We start from the raw sequence: 21,848 nt of genomic DNA, 5'->3' as shown, positions 1-21,848 counted from the left end.
GTGTGTTATAGTGTATTTGTGTTTTCTCTTTGTTAAATAATGAATCTAGTGATTTTTTTTCTTATATTGTCAAAAGGGTTAGGGTTAGACATTAACCAAAAATAAATTGATCTTATTACAAATAGGTGACAGATTCAAGGAAAATTATAACATAACTTGTCTTAGCATTGATTCTACGGTCTCTGAACTCTACTTGAGGGGTGAACACCATTCCTCCAAATTAAGATATTCCCTCACATGTGACCTGCTCCATCATTTAGTATAAATTGTCCTCCACACATATTTAGACCTCTGACAATTTAAGTTTACATGTTTCATTTTAAAATGAATTGAAATTGTGTTTATTTTCTTTACTGTCTGTTCATTGGGAAGGAAAAAGGTAGCTAAAAACAACAATTTAGATTAGACAAAAGTTTTTATGATTACAATTTTAGTTTATAACTATTTGATTTATTTTCCCACTTCTGTAGTTCTTCTATCTCCCTTTCCTTACTTACCTGTGTAGTCTTTTTCATAGCAGTTCTTATTACAGATTTGTACCTAACATCTTTTCATCATCATTTCAACATCATTTCTATGTTGCATACAATCAAGGGTCGTGCATTGTCCCTTCCAAACCAGATGCCTTCTGTTTTATTATGGTTAAGTTTTACCCTCGGATACTTCCTCATGTAGCTGAAGATTTTTGTTTACTATATCGAGTTAATTTGGGTTCTTAACCTCTTAACGCACGCTGTTCCGTCTACGGAACGGGACGGATGTTAGGAGGTAGCCACAAGTTCTTCTGAATGTTTTAAACACCAACCCTTAAACATATATATTCATGCCGTACATCGTTGGAAAGCTTAGATTGTCCTGATTCATTCAAGACCACTCACGACTTATATGGTTGCTCACAGCCGTAATAGTATTAGCGATTAGCTCGGCTAGTCCCTGAGCTAAGTAAGAAATGCCTACATACCTTCAAAGTCTTCCCTTTATCCACAACGATCATCTTATGACTCAGCACTTTCTGTACAGCTCGCCAAATATCCATTCTTGTGAAATATGAAATCCGTTTCCATAAAACCGGAATACTTTCCTCAATATGTCAACATGTATTTAGTCCAACACGTAACGTAGTAACACACATAACAAAATACAGTCCGTTTACGTCATTTCCTGACCTGCACGTCCATCTCAGAGTACACGTGACTAGATGTTTACGACCGTGAGCCTCTTCTGCTTCTGACGACACCACACACAAGCCAATCGGTGTTTAGGTTTAGGCAGTACATGTCTCCAAAGCCAATGAGGACATGTGACCGACAACAATGACGACATGGCTTTGATTGACTGCTGTTCTAGCCTATGGAAATATTCTGTGAAATGAAGTTGATAACCTTTTAGCCAATAGTCAGAGGTTTCCAACGGTGCGTAAAAGAGTTGAACCATATATCATTACGCACTCGGCATTTTGGTACACGGTTGGTTCTTCTTCGACTTGACATATGACTTATACCAAAATAAACAGATAGATAGATAGATAGATATGGCCAAACAAAAAAATATGGTTATATGTAATAATAATAATAATAATAATGATAATAATAATACTAATATGGTGTCAGCTTTCATTAGAGACCAAGATTTTGATTGTAGGCAAAGGGGATGTGAAGTTATAGGTGTTTGATTGTGGTTATACAGCTTTGGTAACCAAGTGTCCATTTGGAGTCTCCAAAAAGGACCTGAGGAAAACGCATGGACATACCTGTTGAAAAATAATTCAGAAAAATTCATCTTTTGGTCTTTTGACTCCAAATTTGGACTGCATGGAGCCAAGACCTGTGGCTCTGGCCTCATTGTGTCTATATCCCACTGAGAGGTCCCTGAATGTCTGTACACATGTCATTGTAAAGGCAAACCTATGGGCGAGTAAACAACCCCATCATTGTAACCTCTGCCACTCTTTGTCAGTAAGTCACAGAATCACACAGACACTTTTACAAGAATCCTGAGAGTGTTTCCTTTCCACTGATACCAGACACATCTCTGAGTCTCAAACTATGTGGGATCTGTGCTGCTCACAACTTGGGCATGTCGTTTAGGCTAACAGCATTAAAAACAGGGGCGTGTGTTAAGTGGTTAATTACAACAGCTTTCTACCATGTCTGTCCAAAATCTCCCATAAGGGTTCAGTTGGGTTGGGATGTTTTGACTGTGAAGGCCATAGCATATTATTCACACCATTTTCATCAAAGCATTCAGTGACCCCCTATGGATGGGAGCATTGTCATCATGGAAGAGAGCACTCTTATCAGTATAGAAATGTTTCCCTTTGACCCTTTCCTCTAAGGGGACAAGTAGACCCAAACAAAATGCCCACCACAGCATAACAGGGCCACCAGTACAGACATACTGTATGCATTACAGGTTTTACTCTTTGTATGGGATTTGTTAATTAGAGGAACATTATTGAATAGCTCCAATGGTATTCTTTAACGTTTTCTTACTGTTAATGTTATTGTGTTTCCTGAAATGTTCATTTTTAATATCATTGTGTTTTCTCTAATGTTGTGTTTTCTGTCTGTTGTCCAACACTGTTCCACTTTATAGCTGCAGGGTCACTGTGTAGCCCCTATTTTCCTATATGTAATATCTCAAAAGCAAAGAGTGAACACTCAGCAAACAAAATATCATTCTTTATGATTTGCGACATATCTTCCAGAGATACAAAAACACATTTAGAAAACATACAAGCATAATGCACTGTAATAGACACAGAATGCATAATACAAAAAAGTACATGCTTTTAAGTTACTAAATCTCTGAAAACTTTACAGTATTGACATCATCTTCCCTACAGTAAGTGCCATAAGGCTGGAACGTTGCATTCAGTTTGCCGGACAAGACTCTCATGACCGGACTAAGGAAATGCCAGTGAAGAACCTTAAGTGCAACTGGGAGACTATAAGTAGCCATCATCTAAATCCATGTGTTGACTATGTTTGTCAGCTGTATTGTCCATGTTTACAGCTTTATCTTCATTTATGCTAACAGTCTCTGTTTGGTCGGTATCTGATCGACTCATCTCATGGCTGTCATCTTTCTGCTGAAGATCTGCATCTACATCACTTTCTTTAGTGGGAGTGTTTTCTTCATCCTGAATGTTAGAATCAGTTTTTTGTGAATCTGTTTGTCCACTGATGTCACCTGTGACATTAACAGATATTTGACCTGACACATTGTGGTCAATGTTAAAGTCTGAGTGGCCTTTGATAAAATCGTTGTGATCTGTTTGATTCTGACAAGTTTGTAAAGTGTCAGTAGAGCTGCCGGAGTCTGTTATCTGCTCCTTTGCTGTAGCGAAGGACTCTGTGAGAATACTGTCACTGCACGACTGACTGGTGTTGGTTTCTGTCTCAGATGAGGCATACACACAAGGACTGTCTGTATCAGGAGGATGAATGCTGTGATCTTCTTTCATGTTGCCATTTTCAAGAATAGTGTCTGTAAGTCCATGCTCTGTGTTTGCCTGGATCATACAAGTTCTTGAAAATGAGTCATCTTCACAGTTTTCATTTACGTTTCTCTCAGCTGAACTTTCTGTATGTTCCATATCAGCATCAGAAACATTTTTCTGATTCTGGCCAGACTCTGTGTCTGCATTGCCCATGTTTTCCTCTCCAGCCAGAACTCTCTTCAGACTCTGGGCTCTGTCTCTGTAAACTTGGCAGAGCTGAACATCGGGCATGTGGTTGCCATGGATCTCAGCCAGCTTCATGTACACCACATACAGAGCCTCGGGGTTAGCTTGGTCCTCCAGGGCAGCCGCCAGAGCCAACTCGAAGTAGCCCACTGCATCAAAAGCATCCTGGAGAGATTGCACCAAGCAGAGGTCAGAAGAAAGATCTCAAAATAATTTAAAAAATATATTTTCTTTTTGTGGAAACATGGTTTTACTTTAATTTATTTCTACTTGTTTTTGACTGGACAATAGAAATATCTTCATTGTGAAAAGTTATTTACTTGTTTTGTATTTCAAGCAAAAACCCAATCCACATTTAGAAATTATAGATGAAATTAAATTATTTTTTAATCCTTCTAATCAAGCTTTAGTCAATGTGAAAACATCATTAGCTTTTATAAATAAAATTTAGTCAATGTATATGGGAGCGCTTGCCAGTTTAAATTGAATTTTGGTATCTGAATTTTGTTTCAGATTTTGTACAGTTAAATTTTAATTCAGATTGTGCCTTTAGTATATTTCAGCAGCAGTTTGAGTAATGTACTGTATATACTTATACTATAATCAACAACATGTCTGCTCATGTACCGCTGAAACCACTCTTGTACCTTAAGCTTGTGTAAAGTGATATTTCCCAGTCTGCAGTAGAGTTGTGTGTAGTAGCGAGCCTCCCTTGGGTGCTGCAGGATGGGCGGACAGAGAGACAGGGACTTGAGGTAGTAGTTCTCTGACATCTCGTACTGCTGCAGGTTGTAGTAGACTGTAGCTAGCCGGTGGTAGGCTGTCCTCTCATTCACACTCACACCTAGGGAAAAACAATCATGGTAGAATGGGGCCAGCATTATTGTAACAGGCTTTATCTTTTTTTATCTTTAAATGTGAACTCAGTTATATGGCACTGATACTACAGCAGGATATGCTTCTACTAAGTACCTGTTTTGCTGGCAATTTGAACAGCAAGTGTAGCATACTGCAGTGCCTCCTCATGCTCTCCCTGATTCATCAACAGTTCAGTCAATTTACTCAAGAAGCGGAACTCTGAATGGATGTCCTTGATGCTTCTTGCAAATGGCAGACTGCCATCCTGAAGAAACATATGAATCATTTTATGAAATGACATGCCATGAGATCCCGAGATATCTAGAATTAAAAAATCATTCCATGCAATCAAAGTAAAACTTAGTTTATTATGAAAACTACTACCTTGTGACACTTCAGCTTTGAGGTGAGCAAAATGCATCACATATATTTTATTTGGTGTTCAAACTTACCCTGTAGAAAGGCAGTGATGCCATCCTGTTCCTGTGGCCTTTAAAGTAGACATCTCCTGCCTCCTCATAGATGCACATGGCAAAATGAGGATCATTCATTCTCAGTGCTGTCTTCACTGCTGCCTGTCAGTCAAACAAAAGACTTAATTTATTATATTGGTTGTATTTTCATCATTAGACTGTGATTTGTGAGTTTGATTAAAAACAGTGTTAATAAGTGGAACATAAAACATTATTGAAAACTGAAATGTCAGCTTTATGAGGATGTAATAAAGCCACTATCTTTGCTTTTGAGAAATCAGGAGCTCCTGCATAGAAGAAGTTTTGTACGATAGTAAAAGGGTTGAATCAGGAAAAGAAATGGATTGAAAAGTATTCACCTCTGCAGCCTTCCTCACCTGCAAATACATGTCAGCCAGCTCGTCCTCCTGGATGAGATAATAGATGCGTCCCACCTGTAACCACGTCTCAGACTCTTCTTCTCTCTTACCCAAATCAATAGAAATCCTCAGGCTCTGCTTGGTGTAATCCAGAGATTTACGAGATGATCTGCACCACACAATCCAAAATTGATAGTTATTTTCTTCCTCATAAAACAAAACAAAACAACAACCAAAAAAAGATTGCGAAAGAGAAAGAAATGTACTTCTCAGTGTTGAGCGAGAGGTAAAGGCTACTGAGGATTTCCAGATACTCTCCCTCCAGTCTCTTGTCCTTCAGCTCTCTGGATACTGACACACAGTGCTCATAGTAGACGATACTCTGACCATACAGCAGCATGTCAGCATACAGCCGGCTCAGAACCTTAGCCACCACCATCTGACCTATGAGGAAACACAGCAAAGAAGTTTCAGTCTCTGATATTAGCTACAACAAAGTCTTATTTCAGATTTGAGTAATAATCAATGGAGTGTTTCAGCACAGTCAATTATACAATACAATTAATATTGATTATACAGTATGTTGTTCACACCCTTATCTTGTACTTACTGTGTAAGTTTCTAGCATGTAGTGCAATTAATAACCCCATTTCATAACACGCCCTGCTGTCCTGACTCTTCCCCCTGTCTTTGTAGCTCCGGCCCAGCCAAAGATAGGTCTGAACATGCTCCTCATCTGTGGGGCTTTCCCGGAGTTCCAGAAAAAGGCACAGGGATCTGGTGAAACAATAACCATCACATCACTCCTTGTCATCATTTCCTGTCACAGTTTCATTCTTGTGCTATTTAGAAGACAAATGATAGGGAGGATATCTGACCTGACCAGGAAGCGCTCTGCTACCAAGGATGCACCCACATCCAGGGCCAGGCAGCCCAGGTTGGCCAATGCCAGGGCCTGGTTTCTCTGGTTTCCGCTTTCCCTTGATATTACTAGGGCAGAATGGAGATGCCAGCCTGCCTCTGGGATGCAACCCTGCCGCCTCAGACACAAAGCCAAGAGGTTGTGGATTACTCCTCGCTGAGTGGGACTGTCTGTGCCCTGGAGAGACACACAGAGACACAGATTTTAGGAAATAGTCATTGAGAGCTTAGGAAAACTAAAATTGAGCTAATCTCCTGTACCTGAAGTGATGTAAGCAGTGGCTGCAGCACACCCTGAGCCCTCTCAGCCTGCCCTGTCAACACCAGCAGCCAACCAAGTAGCACAGCGGCCTCAAAGCCTTCCTCCTCATTGATGTGACCTCCTGTTTCCACTGCCTGTTGAGCACAGCACACTGCCTTATCAAGAGCATCGTGCTGCTGGTAGACTGAGGCCAAACCTAGACACAGGTCCCTCTGGGTCTTTAGGTCCTCCCCTTTTTCAGCTATGGCCAGAGCATGCTGAAGGTAAACCACAATCTGTGCAGGGAGCAGGGAGGTTCCTTCCTTCCAGCACGGGTTCAGACGGACTGAGTTCCTGATAAACAACTCAATCCTCTGGAAGGCGTCATGGAGGGAGTGGTCTTGTCTTGAGTCCAGGCTCTGTGAGGCCAGTGCTAAGTAAGGCATGTATTTGCGATGATAGAGCCAGCTCAAGAGCCAATTCAGGTCCAAAGGAGCTATGGGCCGCTCCTCAGCGGCAGAGTGAGTCACTGAGAGAAACTGGAGTCGCTCAACAAACGGAAGGGCATCATCAGTCTTCCTGAGATGGAGGAAGAGGCTGGAGATGAGGTAGCAAATGCGGGCCTCAAGGAGTTTGTCCCCCATGACCACAGATCTCCTCAGGAGCAGCTTCAGCAGTTCAACCTCATCCATGGAGGTGAAGGTGTGGCTGGGAAGACATAGGATCAGGGCACTGGCCTTCTCCAGAGTGTGGGGCAGCTTGTCTGTCATACGCTGCTTCAGGTAGACAGCGGTGAGGTTGGTGATGAGCGCGATGAGCAGTGGCATGTCTGAGAAACTGTCCACATGAACACTCAGTGCCTCTTCATAGTACACTCGTGCCTGAGGATTAGAGGAAATTTATATTTAGGAAATGGTTTCTAACAGATGTAGACTTGCGAAGGACAATATACCCAGGAAGTATATTACTACTATTACTTTATAGACTGAAATTTAGATAAGAGGTGTTGAGCTGCATCTATTATTTATAGCAGCGCACACCTTTTAGGGTTGACAATAGCAATCATTGTTTATTGAAAGTATTTTAAGCTTTAATTTAATTTGATGGCTATTGCACATTATTATATTCACTAAATGGTCCCACTAATGAAATGTTCCTTGCAGCAGTTAGGACAATCCATTGTATTACTTAAACTTTAGTGATATAAATGATATTGTACTGTGTGCTTTGGTGCCTTACAGACTAACTAACATACATATACAACAGAGTAATGGTCAATATAAAGCACAAACCTGGGAGAGCTTAAGCTTCCTGGCACAGAGTCTTCCAAGCAGAAAGCATGCCCGTCGATGTGCCCAGTGCATGTCCATCCTCTTGGCACACTCCCTGACACTCTCGAGGTGCCCTGATAGTTCATCCTCACTCTTCCCATTGAAGGTCACCCAGAGGAAGGAATACTGCAGGTCATACAGGGGCAAGAAGTCCTCCTGGAATGAAAGAAAGAAATAATTACCAAGAGTCCCCTGGCAGGCTGTGTGTGTTTAGTGTAGAGTTAATGGAGCTGACACAAGTAAATAAACCCATAGTTTCTATTTTAATAACAGATTCCTGTTTCAAGTTTCAAACCTGAGACTTTATACTGTGCAATGTGGTTTGGAACATGTGTTAACGTCTTGCAGCCAATAGGCCAAAGTTTGTTTGAAGCACAACTGACTGAAGTCAACCTCAAGTCCTGACAAATTGTTGACTGATTCAACCAGAAATGCAATTTTTGACAAAACCTTGAAATGATGGTTGAATTAATCAACTGAAACCGAGCAGAGCACATCAGTGTATTCATACAGGCCTTTAAAATCCAGAAGAGAAATGGGTTTAAAGGGCGACAAATTGCCTAAAATTGTGGTCTGGTGGCGGTGCTCAAACAATAAGTAACCCATCAATACAGACATACACTATGTCTCTCTTCATGCTTTGGCGCCACCAAATCCACACATAACATATCTCACACAAAGGGCTTTCATCAGAATTATCTTGATAGCCATAATAAAGGCATACCAAAGATCTGTTCTTTCAAATAATAGTGACAATTGGTAAAACTTTGTATGAAAAAAAATGTTTTAAAAACCTTTTTGATACCTTAAAAGGTTTACAGTACAGGCCAATAAATGAGCTGAAAAGGAGAATGATAGAGGTGCTAGAGGAACTTTAAAGAGCACAGTATTTATTACCTAATTAGCAATTCTCTAAAATGATAAAGCAATGCAAACAATTCATCACTTGTTTTTTAATCTTAAATCTTGTTTCTTGTACAGACCTACAGTTTGAACCTACATTTCTCGAATATATGATAAAGTGGTAATATTTTCTATTCTTTTTGTTCCATAGGCATAAAAACAAAGAAAGGAATCAAAAGTCAACAAGCTTGGGGCCTGCTTTGTAATAAATAAATAAATAAATGACTGAACTGGGACTCTGCTGACCTGGAAGTGATCGCAGTTGAGCAGGGTCAGTGTGGGGTCACTGAGCTCAGACTCGTCCCCCTCCCAGCTGTTCTCCTCCAAGAAAAGAGGCGGATCTTCCTGGAACTCATCCAGTTCCCTGAAAGTGTCGTCCAGCGTGAAGGACAGGCGCTCTCCCTCCCGTGGCAGAGGATTGTGGGAGTGATAGAGGGACAGACGGGGAGAGGAGTGAGAGAGAGAGTGGCGAGGAGAGGAGTGGTAGGGGGGTATCTCTCCACTTCTCTCTGACAGGACACTCTGACGGGTGCTTGCAGGAACCTTATGATCTGGGGAGAAGAAATTAGGCAATTAGATTACTTTTTTGTAACATGTGTTAACTTGGGCAAATAAATGTAATTCTGTTTTGAGTATTCATGCTGTTTCATTGCACTAACCTCAAAAACAACATTAAATATAAATCATTACCATGTTTTGGCTGATTCTTGATGTACATGAAATCAGAGTCATCCAGTCTATCTGGAAACACACAAGGCAAATCAATTTAAATGTCATTTTTCCAGTCTGGGAGAGAGGAGGAAACTATTTTTTCTCCAGGAGGAATCATAAACAGTACAACTATTTAGGAAACAAATAGGAGCTTCATATCAAACCAAACATGACCTATTTTTCAGTTATGGCTCACTAGCACAACCCCCAACTAAAAGTACAACATCTTTTGAGCATTACCTAGCCTGTACACAGAGCTGATGTCAGATGAGAAGAGTCTTTCCAGTAGGCTGCTGTCACTTGGCTCAGAGCTACATGGGTTAATCTGAGCCAGGCTGGCCCTCTCCTCCTCAGTCAGAAAGACCAATTGTCCATCTCTGTGCGAGGGAAACAAAGGCATCATTATCATTTCAGCCGTCTCCCCGGCCTGCTGTGCTGATCCACCCCGTCCAGAGTGCAGATACACTAAATAGGATTTCATAAAAGATAAGCAGAGGACTATAAACATGAGGTAACTAATGTGGATTTGATGAAGATAAGGGGCTTTAAAGTAGAAATGACGCACAACATCATCAGACTACTAAATTCAAGGCATGGCATGCATGATATAACTATAAAGCAGGACATCTTACAGTGGTATGGTGTCCAGAGGCTTGACATTTGCCTTGTGTACGAAGCCAGTGTGACCTGTGGAAGCGTGTTTTCCTATGAATATGCCCAGGCCTCGGACTAGTAGACCCTGGATCTCCACAATGTCACCTTGATTAAGCTGGAGCTCATCTTGCCCCACTGGACTGTAGTCAACCACCGCTACACATGAACCTGTCACTGAGGTAGTAAATGGGGAGAATGAGATTAAGTCAAGCAAAAAGATGTATTGATACTTTTCTGGTCAATGATAAATATGATACTATGATGTCTTATATGATAGTGAGGAATCGACAGGCTATTTTTAAGTCTTTTCACAAGTGTGCATGTGTTAGAGCTACTTTTTAACACATGTATACACATGAGCATATTAGTATTGATATGCTGAGGTTGTGCACTGCTGTGTGTTCCAGTAAACGAGAAGTGGTTGGGTTTGATATCCCCTTCTTTCTGTGCAATCAGTACACAAACACAATGTACAGTTCCATTAGAGAGACAATTACTCTAGACAATGTATTTATAACCTTTTGTGAGGAACTTTTAATTTTGTCTGATGAACTTGCTATTATAATAGACTTGCAGAAAGTCAATTATGCTATAAGCTGACCTTTATCCACACAGAGACTTAAAAAGTGACACATAATTTTGTCTGACTTTGGGAAAGAAGTGAAATTTCTCTAAAATCAAACTACCTGCATTAATGATTCTTTTTTTTACCACCACAGGACAACATTAGAGTTTAACTTGTAGCCATTATTCTACTTGATGAGTGTTAGCCCCTCATTTACTTTCCTCCATGTTCCTCTCCACCAACTCCTGATGGAAATATCAGGGGCTTTAGCTGCTAAATGCTCAGTTTTCCTCACCAGCTAATTGCTGACAAACTTCCAGTCTGCCATTTGATGCTGGTCAGGTAACACACATTGCATCTTTACATTGTTTTTTTGGATGAAAAAAAGCTTAGATCTGTCTGAAATCGACAATGATGACAGCATTTTTATAGTCTTTAGAACTAAAACACTGAGCTGAAAGATGCTAATGCATAGTTGTGTTACAATGTGGATTTGTCAGTACAACATAGTGACATGCTGATACCACAGTGTCATTGTTGATACTACCACCAGAGGCCACCAACATCAGAAATCTTCAAATTCCACACATATTTGCCTTAAATATCACTGCCTGGTTTCAGCACATATGTGTCTTGTGTGTGAACATGTGACTGTATATGTACGTATAGAATATGGCTTTACCAAGAGGATGTTCAAACGGTTCCTTTTCTGTTGGCGAGCATCCGACATTGCCTTGGTCCTTCCTCAGGAACCACCTGACCAAGAAGGAAGTGTAGTTAAACAAACAATGCCAATTTATTGTAGCACTGTTCTGTTTACTCAGCAAAAAGAAAAAAAGACAATTTGTTAATCCTATTTTTTCTTACAGCATAAGTCAATGAATTTGTGACAGAGGCTTTGTATATGAGGAGTGACTCACTGATAGAAGGGGTAGGGCAGCGGCTGCATGGCGTTGACTGGCACCTGGCCATGCTGTCCTGAGGAAAGCATGGTGCCCTCCCACATGTCCTGCCCTGTGTCTTTCACCATTAGCAAGTCATTCTTTTTGAATGACAACCGTTCATCATCATCCTCATCCAGCTCACTTCTCGTGAATAGCGCCTTAGCAAAAAAGGATCCTGCAAAGAGATTGATTCATTAGTAGGCAACCTCCACCCAAGTAAGAATGTATACATCCAGACATCCAAAGTGTTATTAGTCAGTGTTTTGTGTTTAGAAAAGTCACCACCTTTAAGTTAAAGATCAGCAAATCTGTTACTGTGCAGCTGCGCCCTCATTCAGTCACGGGCAAATGATGGATGCTTTTTATCTCCCTCTATTAAGTTAATGTAATTCTCATCACTGCTTGCCAGCACTGCAGTCCTTTTATACATTTACGCAAAGCTTTTTGCCTAGAGGAAACGTTCAGGAGAAAATACTGATGTCTGTGTAGATTAGACAGGAGCAAATCAATATACATTCTTAGGGGTAGGGAGTCTAATATTTTTACTTTGGCAAAACATTCAAACTCATTTTGTAATGTATAAAGAATTCAGACATGTCCAGTTTTATTTTAATTCAATTGTGGGAGGTATTTAGAACACAAAGGGCAGCTGTAGTCAGAAATAAAACATTTTTGTAGTTTAGAGATTACTGCAGTTGTGCATGTTAGGGAACAAGATCTCCCAAACTAAATATAAGACATCCAGGGCTTTAATTTGTGTGAAGTTATGTGAAGCAAATCATTACTTAGTTTTTCCTAGTGTTAATTAAGGTCAGTGCAAAAATGGATTAAGAATAATGGGATCAAATGGCAGCTGCAGTCAGTATCTATATAATTGCAGTACAATTAACACATGACAGATTCAAGATACATCTAACAATGACTGCTTTAAATAATAAGATTATATAGTCACCACATTAATTTAACTAACCAAGCTACAGATTTTGAATTACTGATGCACTTACTGGACTGACTCACATTGTGACTCTTCCAACCTCTGTGTTTAAAAGTAAAATGTTCAAAAGTTTCTATTAACTGATTGACTGTGAAGTAAAGCAATACTAACCCTCTTGTAGCAAAAGTCCCAGGTAGAGGGTGGCCAGGTGTTCTTCATCCACTGTTACATTGATCTCCAAGTCACTGAGCAGCTCCTGGTCCAGCCAGAAGGACTGATCACACAGGAAGTTCTCTAAGCAGCGAGCCACATAGCCTGGGATAGAATACAGATACAAATACTGCTCATACTACTTATGCTGACAACACTAATGCTATCACAATTAATATATACAACATACATTAATATATACAACAAGTATAACAATCCAAAAAAGGCATTGATAGCAAAATATTTCAATACATAAGTAAAATGTCAAATCAGTTTTGATTAGTCCTACCTAATGCAAGGTAAGTTGAAAACTTCCAGATTTCCTCCACAGTCTTGAATGTGAGTACAAAGCTGTCCTTCTCTGCATGGACAGACACCAGACGTGCAGACAAGTCCTGCAGAAACAAAGTATCCTGTTTCAGTAACCTAACATCCATCCATCTCCAACATATACAGGATACTATATCACAGTAGTGTGTTATATAACATACTTTAAGGCATATTATTTTTCATTATGATGTCAGAAGGTTTTAATGGTGCAGCAATGTCTGGGGAACGTCTGTATTGTCAGCTCTGACTGTCACTCACTTTAAACAGCTGGATGACGTCCTGGCTGTTGCTCTCCACCACTCGGAGTCGGGTGCGCAGGGCCTCCTGAAGGGCTCGGTCAGGATCCACACTGGAGCGCCGCTTCCCGGTGAACAACAAAGCAATTTCTATCAAAAGACCATGATGAACACTGTGATTAATCGCACATAAATGACATGAGTTGATTCTTTCAGTGGAATAATATGGAATAGAAAACTAATTCAGTGGAAATAAGCTGGAAAAAAAGATTAAAGAAGAGGACTTCTCATTCATTCTGTCACCACTAAGGGTATAAACAAAGGAATATTATTTTGTCAATGCATCACATCTGCATGAATACATCTGTATTTTTCTGTCTGTAACTGTAACTGACTAAATCTAAGAGAGAGATGAGATGGTTTCTTGCCTACCAGCAAGAGAGACAAAACTTTTATGAGTCCATTGAAGATTTTCTATAGGAGCTAATAATTCAGGGAGATGCTTTGTGAGCACAATGTTAGTCTCCAGAGGAATAATAATGCTATTAAGCCTCTTACTGGACTCTCATGGTGGCCATTTAAATCCATTTGAGAGGAAGAACCTGAGGAAATCTGATGGATGGGGCTAAACTGCTGAGTGAGCAATACATTAGTAGGCAGGGAAATGCTTCATCAGAATGCATGAATATAATATTCATGGGAAATGCGTATGTGTATAAGCTATAACTAGTTTAGACTGGCTGATGTAAGCTAATTTGTGAGTAGAAACATAGTCAGATAATGGACTATGGCAAAAGCATTTTCAAATGTACCTGAGGAAAATTTCTCGCCCAGTGACACAGTACTTCCTCTACAAAAGGCTTCTTTCCTCTTCCAATAACTGTCTGGCTCCACTCCTCCCTCGCCTGACTCCACCACTGGACCATCCTCCTCCTCACCTGCGCCTGAACACAAGGACACAAAATCAGGACAGAAAGTACTGGATTAAGTTTAAGATGTAATCTTTTGAGATTCAAGGCCAGAATGAGAGCACACATGGTTTTCCTTTATGCACTCTGAAGCACAGTAGAGGACTAAACCCTGCATGGTTTAAGACAGTGTTTTCTAAACACTATATTGTATATAGAGTTGTTGCCTGATAAAGACAGGTGTGTAGTATGTAGAAACATTTTATCAAGAGGGTCATCAAAAGTTCAGTTCAAAGTCAGCTACAATTACAACACAAGTCCCTGACTGGCTTTGACATTTCACTGGAAATGTTACCACATGACACATGATGGCAATCTCTGTTTTGTTATTTCAGATAATCATATCTATGGTCAGTGTTAGGTTGCTATAGGTTGCATTAAAACAACCTTTTTTCTAACCTTTGTCCAACGTATCCCCACAGTCATGTCAGGTAAACTCAATTATTCCTTCATTGATACCAAACTACATATAAAACAGGATATTATAAACACTATAAATTGTGAAAAGGTGAACTGCCAGTCAGTCTGTTTAGGTTGGTTTAGTCGAGTTTGTATTCAGTATTATCTTGATGCAAAGAATTCACAACAATTGCCACAATGTATTCATGAATTTTACATTCCATTCTTCTAAAATCTTTACACAACCATTTATCCATTACTTTTAGATCTCTGTTTTCTACACGAATCCAACTGTTTAATGGTTTCGACATACTCTTGCGTGCTTGGTTGTAAAATTAGGTGTTCATGTGTGTTTTTTTATTTTTTATCATAACCTCTATTTTTAAAAATAAGTTTAACTAATGACTTGACTTCATAATCTTTACAAATACCCTCCTGGCAACTGCAGGGTCCCTGGTTGGGAATAACTGAATTAGCGTTTAAAAGTTACTACGTTTACCTCAACACATAAACAGGATCTTAAACTGTCCAAAACCTATAAATATCAGCCAGATGGATACGTATTATAGCTGCCATAAAGTGGCGGCAGGCTTCCCCCTTGTTTGTTCCATTGTACAGGGAGGATGTCCCAAACACTTCCTCATTCTGTGGCCGCAGGGACATCAGCAAAGCTCCTTCTCAAATGAGCCTCATGATGTTGTTTGTGCTCCAAACTAACAGAGGAGTCTTTAATAACGAATTGTGCAACATGTTCTACCTTGAGTCATGGTGTCATTTCCTGAGAAGTGTTCATTTGTTCCACCAAGAGTGTACGGCGGTTCCCTCCAAAGAGCATCCAGCTCAGCAGGAGAGATGTCTGTAAAAAGGGGAACGAATCAGTATGACATGAACCTGAAAAAAGAACAGATTTACTCTCCTACCTATCCCCTCTTCTATCTGTCACAGTTTTCATTCATTTCAAACAACGTGTTATTGGTTATGCAGGGGTTGGTAGTTAATATCACTGGGGAAGACGAGTACAGCGGTTTACACTGGAAATGCAAAGTTTGAGCCATTGGTTAGTGTGAGGAGTTATCAGGGTTTTGAGGGGTACAATGATGAACACAGACACACAGCTGCACTGACATCAGAGAAACCCCCAGACTCACACAGCTGCCCTGCCCTTGACTCCCCAGAGCACACTTTTATGTCAACATGGTCACATGTTTTCAGACACACACTTAGACACCATCTTAAATGGGAAAAAAGGAAAAAACTCTGAACCAAAAGGAAACATCAATAGTAATCATTTTCATTAAAATGCCATTTTTTTTTCTTGTTCAACATGCTGTGTCAGTGCAAAAAACACAACAAAACAGTATTATCTTGATGCAGAGCATTCACAACAAGACAATGGGGTGCACAACTTAGTAACACAATGCAACATGACATTATGCTGAAGAATACAACAGCCTATTCTTTTCCATCCTACAACACAGAGCGCAGTTAGCACCAACAGGACTGCTTGAGTCAACACAGGCACAGTCATGCTGCTACAGTACAGTACAGTACAGAAACACACCATGCCCATTTTACCTTCTTGGCTAAGCGTGTTACCCATGTTGTATATTGACCTATGCTCCTGTCTGCCTATCTTAAAGTAGCAGCGTGTCTCATGATGGTACAGTCGTACCACACAGAGCGGGCTGGGACCGACCTGTGAAGGAGGAGAGGCAGACTTTGATGAACGGTCCACAGCACGAGGAATTGAGCAGCGGTTTGCAGCAACAAGACGCCATCTGGCCCAAGAGCCGGCAGCTCCCAGAGATCAATGCCATCCCATCAGTTTCCCTCCAGCCTCTTGAACAACAACTCACTCTCTTCCTCTCTGTTGGACAAACCCTATTTCCCTTCCTATTTCTGTATTCCCTTTCCTGCCCTGCTCTCTCTTTCTTCCCACCAGTTACTGTATGGTGGATGTGTCTCCTCTGCCCCTTTTACAAGCTGTATCTCTTCGTCTCTATCTGTCTGGGTCTGCTTCTCTTTGTAATCCTTCTGTCTCTTGCTGTCTCCATCCACCTCCTCCCACCAGCCTCTCTCTCTCTCCTCAGTCGCTGCCCAGTCAGTCAGTGAAAGTACAAAGCACTCTCTGCGATTGGTATGACTGTGTGGGGGGCAGGCCTCAGAAAGACTTTCCCTGTGTGAAAATATGCACAGAATGTGTGTCACAAAGACAGTGTGTGTGTCTTTTGTGCGTGTTGCTCGGATAATGTATTGCTGATGCACTGTAAGGCAACGCCACGGAGGGACAGGCTGCAAGGTCACAGGGAGGGGGGTGAGAGATGCCTGGTGGCATAGATCGAGGATCAGTTTATCCACATCACAACTCTGCTCTCAGCCATCAGATGAGTAATAGACAGACGATATGACATCACCACACCAGAGCAACATCATCCTGCATTATTTGGAAACCGTGCAGTAAAATATGTAGGTAAAATGGATTGATGAGATTGGTCAACAGGGGTGTCAGTGCAGGTTTTCATTGTTCAAGGCTTCAAATGACACACAAATAAAATGGGCATTCTCATACTCTACAGAATTTGCTGTCATGGTAAGGTCAAAATTCATTGACCCTATATGACCCTTTACCAAAAGGAAATAACATATAAATCAGCAATTTCTCCCTTGAAGTGTTAATTTCTCAATATTCTTTTATAAGGGAAAATAAAACAGCTGATACTAGGATGTTCTCCACAGCATACTGCAAACAGAGGAATAACATAACATAACCGATTGCTATATCCTCCAAAACAGCATGTTCACTTATGTGGTAATAAATCATGCAATTACTGCCAGAATTGAATACATCTTTGAGTGATGTTTGTGAACACGTTACAGTCAATGTTCATTCAGAAGCTCTTGAACACAACAGAAAGTATACCATTATACACTGTAATAGAATAAAGAAAAAGATAAAGCTGGATAAAATCACAACTGAATACAATACTGAGTGGTGCTGGCTTGAATATGGGAATATTCTAGAATATAATGATGTTATGATTTAGATTACACTAATAGAAGATTAGTCTAGCCTCTAATGTCAGTAAATATAACATTGTGGATAGATAAAGCAACCCAAATAATAAAGTAGGCATCATAGCGTTCATTCTGAGTGAAATGACAAAAATAGTTTTATTAAAGCAGCACATATCTTGCCTTGCATGCAGAAAAGTAAAAATCAATACTGAATTTCAAGCTTTATCATTTCTTGTGTAAAAGCAAATGGAATTTGTTTGAGTAAGCCACTTTAGAAATGAAATGTAATTTGATAATGGAGGAGACCTTGTTTCTATGTTTTAACGCTCAGCATCCATCTGTTTTGATGAATGGTCATAGTATCTATAGTTATATGATTGGTACACACACAGCCCAACTAGTTCATTATTTTTAAAATAGCCTCATTCTCAGTTCCCTTTACTATTGGCTTTACTGATACCACTACTATGAGTTAACTTCCTATTGTTCACGTTCCGAGATATACTATTTTCATGCTTACCCAAAATAGGAGAAACTCATTAATAGGAGGGGTTCACAATCACTTAAGTATCACGTAAAACAACAATCAGATGCAAATATGATCACTAAATAATTATTTGAGTAGAATAGTAGTAGGAGTAGCTGTATTGAGTAGAGTACTAGATCCCCTTCAAATGTGCTTTCATTGTAAATTATAGGTGCCAACAGTGCAATTATGTGCAAAAATGCGTTTGAAATTGAATCAGTATTAATTGATAGTATAATCAGTATACAGTATTTCTAGCATCACATTCCCTCTTTTAGTTTCCTAGGACAGTGTTTAATCACAAAAAGGATGTTGGTTCTAAAAATGATGGTTATATTGAAAGATATCAACTTGATTTGACTAATTTGAATGGCTGAAGCTTCATAATAACTTCATATAATACTTTAAACACTATTTTGTACAGAAGAAAGACTGTGTATTTTGGCCTCGATCACTTAAATTGTAAGTGCATTATGAATGGATCTTCTAACAACCAGTGTGAGCAGGAGGAATGCTTATGGCAAGAAACAATATCATTATTCATTTGGGCACCTGACTGTTGTTTTCAGATAGAGTTGAAAAACTGTGAATCCGTCCTTTAATGTCTCTGCAAGATAAAACATTGACATTTTTCTAAACATTGATGGCTGGTCTACTACATATTGCTAATTACACTGTGAGCAAAGATGGGCAAGCTGACTGATCTGATGTGATGATGGAGAAAACATTTTACATTACAGAAGGAGAGATGCTCGCATGATTCATGATTATATGACTAGTGTCAGCTGCCACTGCATCTAATCTCCGATCACAGAAATGTATTGTCTCTTCTAATATCTGCGCTCTGACCGTTCCACTTCTTGGATGTCCTGTAGACAAAGAGGCTGATATTCCTGTCTGATACCAGTCACTTCATCTTGTTTATATGCCGGCTGAGTGGTCATGATTGAATCTGTGCCTGTGTATCTTGTGAGGCAGAAAGCTGTAAACAGGCTGGAGGCGTGTCAGGGCATATCCTGACACTCTTTACACTCTTCTCCTTGTTTCTCATAGTGCAACATATTCAGCCTAATCTAATAAACAAAGACTGCTCATGACTGATAGGCTGTGTGGTCACATGCCAGGCCTTTGTCAGCACCAGGAGCTGTACGAGGGGCAACAGTTGTCTCCAAACCACAAAGCGCTACATCCACATTAAAACAGGAATACAAACAATGTAATGTGATTTCTGGTGATGCAATCTAAATCACAATATCATTTTTACAGTACACCTGTGGATCTAGCTATTTTCCCTGGCAGCTGCATGAAAACACCTCCTCTTCTGAATGACTGCACACTGTGGACAGCTTTACTAAAGTCTCACATAACTATACGTGCGATTGAACAAATGACAAGGCACGAATACAGTGTGCATTGCCTTTAATGACAGGGATTGTCAAACTCAATGACCACATACCATAAAAGACTTTATAGCCCCCACACAGTCTGAAGCCACAGCAAAGCCTGAGCTGCAATTGTGACACTCAGCAGTCCATGACAATAACATTTAACCTAATAAGAAACATATGGTGTCAGCGCTGTCTGGCTGTGTTCAAATGCGTGACAAACAGGGTCATTTGATTGTGCATATGTGTGTGTTTGAGTGCAATCTGGGTTTGTAGATTTGGAATATGCGGTACAAGATTTAGCAGAGAGTAATATGAGACAGGGGTTATGAGCTCTAAGTTTAGACTAACCCCCTGTTAGCTCACTCGCATGCCTGTGTGTCTAGGACAGAGCTCCCTGCAGGGAGATTCCACACCACTGCATTTGTACAATTCTGAAATAAACATTGTTGAACTATGGTTAAATATTACGTTTTCAGGCTCTTTGGTTTTATTTCCACTATCTGACATTCTTTAATTAATTAGAAATAGACTAAAAAGAGGCAGAAGATGAGTAGAGACATAAGAAAATGAGATTTCCCTCTCTACTTGCATTATCAAACTATTCATGGGCTGAATAAGGAATTCTAATCACATCCTTATAGTCACAGCCCACTGGATTTGACAACAACTTTATGGTTATACGACCAAGTACAAAGTACAGCTGTGTTAAACCTGCTGAACAGAATCAGGCTCACGACACACAGCGGTCAGAAGTGTTGAAAGCAGAAAAAAGCAACTCTTACCTCTGTGTTGTTGCCAGCTCTCCCCTGTCACTTCATTCCTCATGAGTGTGACAGAATGTGTGTGTATCTATGTGTGTGTGTGTGTGTGTGTGTATGTGTGTGTGTGTGTGTGTGTGTGCCAGTGGGTGTGTGTTTCACCATTTAACTGGTGAAGTGCCTGTAATGACAGCTGCCCAAACTGCCGTCATTCTCTACTGTCGGACCGTTGGTCAAGAATTATTAACAGGATGAATAACAGAACAAGAAAGTAAGAGTGTTTAAGTCAGTGTGAGTGTGTGTGCCTTTGAGTGCTACAGAGGCTATCCCAGACGGCATGTCACTGACTGAGGAAGTTTTTTTGCTGTAACTCCTCCCATCATTACTTTGGGACAAGTTTCCAGGCTCCCTCCCTCTTTCTCTCTCTCATGCTCTCTTGCTCTCTCTCTTGCTCTCTCTCCCTCGCTCTCTCTTTCTTTCTCACTCACCAAACACACACACACACACACACACACACACACACACACACACACACACACACACATACACACACACACACACACACGCACACAGACTTTTCCTTACAGTCAAACTTGTAAATATAAGAGGTCAAGTTGCAATTATATTTTGACCTATTTTATAAAAGCTATTATCCCTGGCAATGACATGACTGTTCTTCCCATTTAGAGCAGTAAAAGTACAATAAGCAAAGGTCTATTTCCTCATTCTATAACACCAGTCACACCAGTTTGGTTTGACCCACCTGAAATCAGAAGATGACAACAGAGTGAAGGCGTGAACGACTGGTAGTTTGTATAATTGTTCAGCTCATACCTGAGGTGTCGCTCGTCTTCATTCCAAAGGTATAGTGCCTTTACATGGTCCCACTCATTAAAACCACACTGCCTGCATTCCTCTGATGGAAATGCCTAGACATTTGAAGTATTTACCCTTGTGTGCTTGCATGAAGTTGCAAAAACAAAGTGATGTTTGCTCCCACACAGCAGCAACCTCTTTATCATTGACACTATTTCACTTTCTGGATCATATCCCTATGTGTGTGTGGTGAGATAATAATCCCTGGGCCAGCGGTGCTTTGGTTTCTTTTGTGTGTGTGTTTTTTCTTTTTTTTGCCTGCTTAGTTAAATATAAAATCTGGAGCTGATTGTGTATCCCCAGCCCCCAGTGCACCATGGCAAAGTCACCCTGAACACAGAATATCAGCCCTGCACTGCACATGTGATCATGCAATTTGCTATGCAAGGCTGCGGGACACAGACCATTTATTCTGCTCTGTTTGCAAAAGTGTGTGTTTGTGAGTGTGTGTGTGTGAGGCAGTGAAAGAGAGGGAATGTGGGTGTATAGAATAGCAACAAATTACAAATAGACAGGAATGGGTGGGGATAGAAGCGTAGCGTTACAGGGTGGTTGGCAGA

General features: G+C 40.3%; 1 protein-coding gene across 2 annotated transcripts; it reads right to left on the bottom strand.

Moving 5' to 3' along the window:
• Positions 1–2,706: 2,706 nt before the first annotated feature.
• sh3tc2 (SH3 domain and tetratricopeptide repeats 2) lies at positions 2,707–20,543 on the bottom strand. 2 transcript variants are annotated; one of them, XM_053324316.1, is made up of 22 exons: positions 20,437–20,543; positions 15,483–15,581; positions 14,171–14,302; positions 13,381–13,508; positions 13,082–13,187; positions 12,754–12,897; positions 11,625–11,823; positions 11,387–11,460; positions 10,118–10,313; positions 9,726–9,862; positions 9,465–9,515; positions 9,021–9,325; positions 7,833–8,027; positions 6,561–7,421; positions 6,257–6,477; positions 5,989–6,155; positions 5,645–5,822; positions 5,397–5,547; positions 4,999–5,121; positions 4,661–4,811; positions 4,336–4,532; positions 2,707–3,853 (listed from the first exon to the last, which is right to left on the bottom strand). In XM_053324316.1, exons 1-22 carry the CDS (start codon positions 20,477–20,479, stop codon positions 2,948–2,950), a joined length of 4,764 nt encoding a protein of 1,587 aa, XP_053180291.1. In that variant the 5' UTR covers positions 20,480–20,543; the 3' UTR covers positions 2,707–2,947. The 2 variants fall into 2 exon arrangements, with proteins under 2 accessions (XP_053180291.1, XP_053180290.1); XM_053324315.1 differs by lacking the exon at positions 20,437–20,543 and adding an exon at positions 16,422–16,542.
• Between the last annotated feature and the right edge of the window lie 1,305 nt (positions 20,544–21,848).

Source organism: Scomber japonicus, chromosome 8, assembly GCF_027409825.1.
Source record: "Scomber japonicus isolate fScoJap1 chromosome 8, fScoJap1.pri, whole genome shotgun sequence".
NCBI classification, from domain to species: domain Eukaryota; kingdom Metazoa; phylum Chordata; class Actinopteri; order Scombriformes; family Scombridae; genus Scomber; species Scomber japonicus.
Note: the sequence above shows the minus strand (reverse complement) of the source record. Positions and strands in the feature narration are given on the sequence as shown.

Coding starts and splice junctions, on each gene's coding strand:
- sh3tc2 (XM_053324315.1), bottom strand. CDS start 16,542: ATGGCATTGATCTCTGGGAGCTGCCGGCTCTTGGGCCAGATGGCGTCT. Junction 13,188..13,380: donor ACGTCATCCAGCTGTTTAAA/GTGAGTGACAGT, acceptor TTGTTTCTGCAG/GACTTGTCTGCACGTCTGGT. Junction 11,824..12,753: donor GGGACTTTTGCTACAAGAGG/GTTAGTATTGCT, acceptor ATCTCTTTGCAG/GATCCTTTTTTGCTAAGGCG.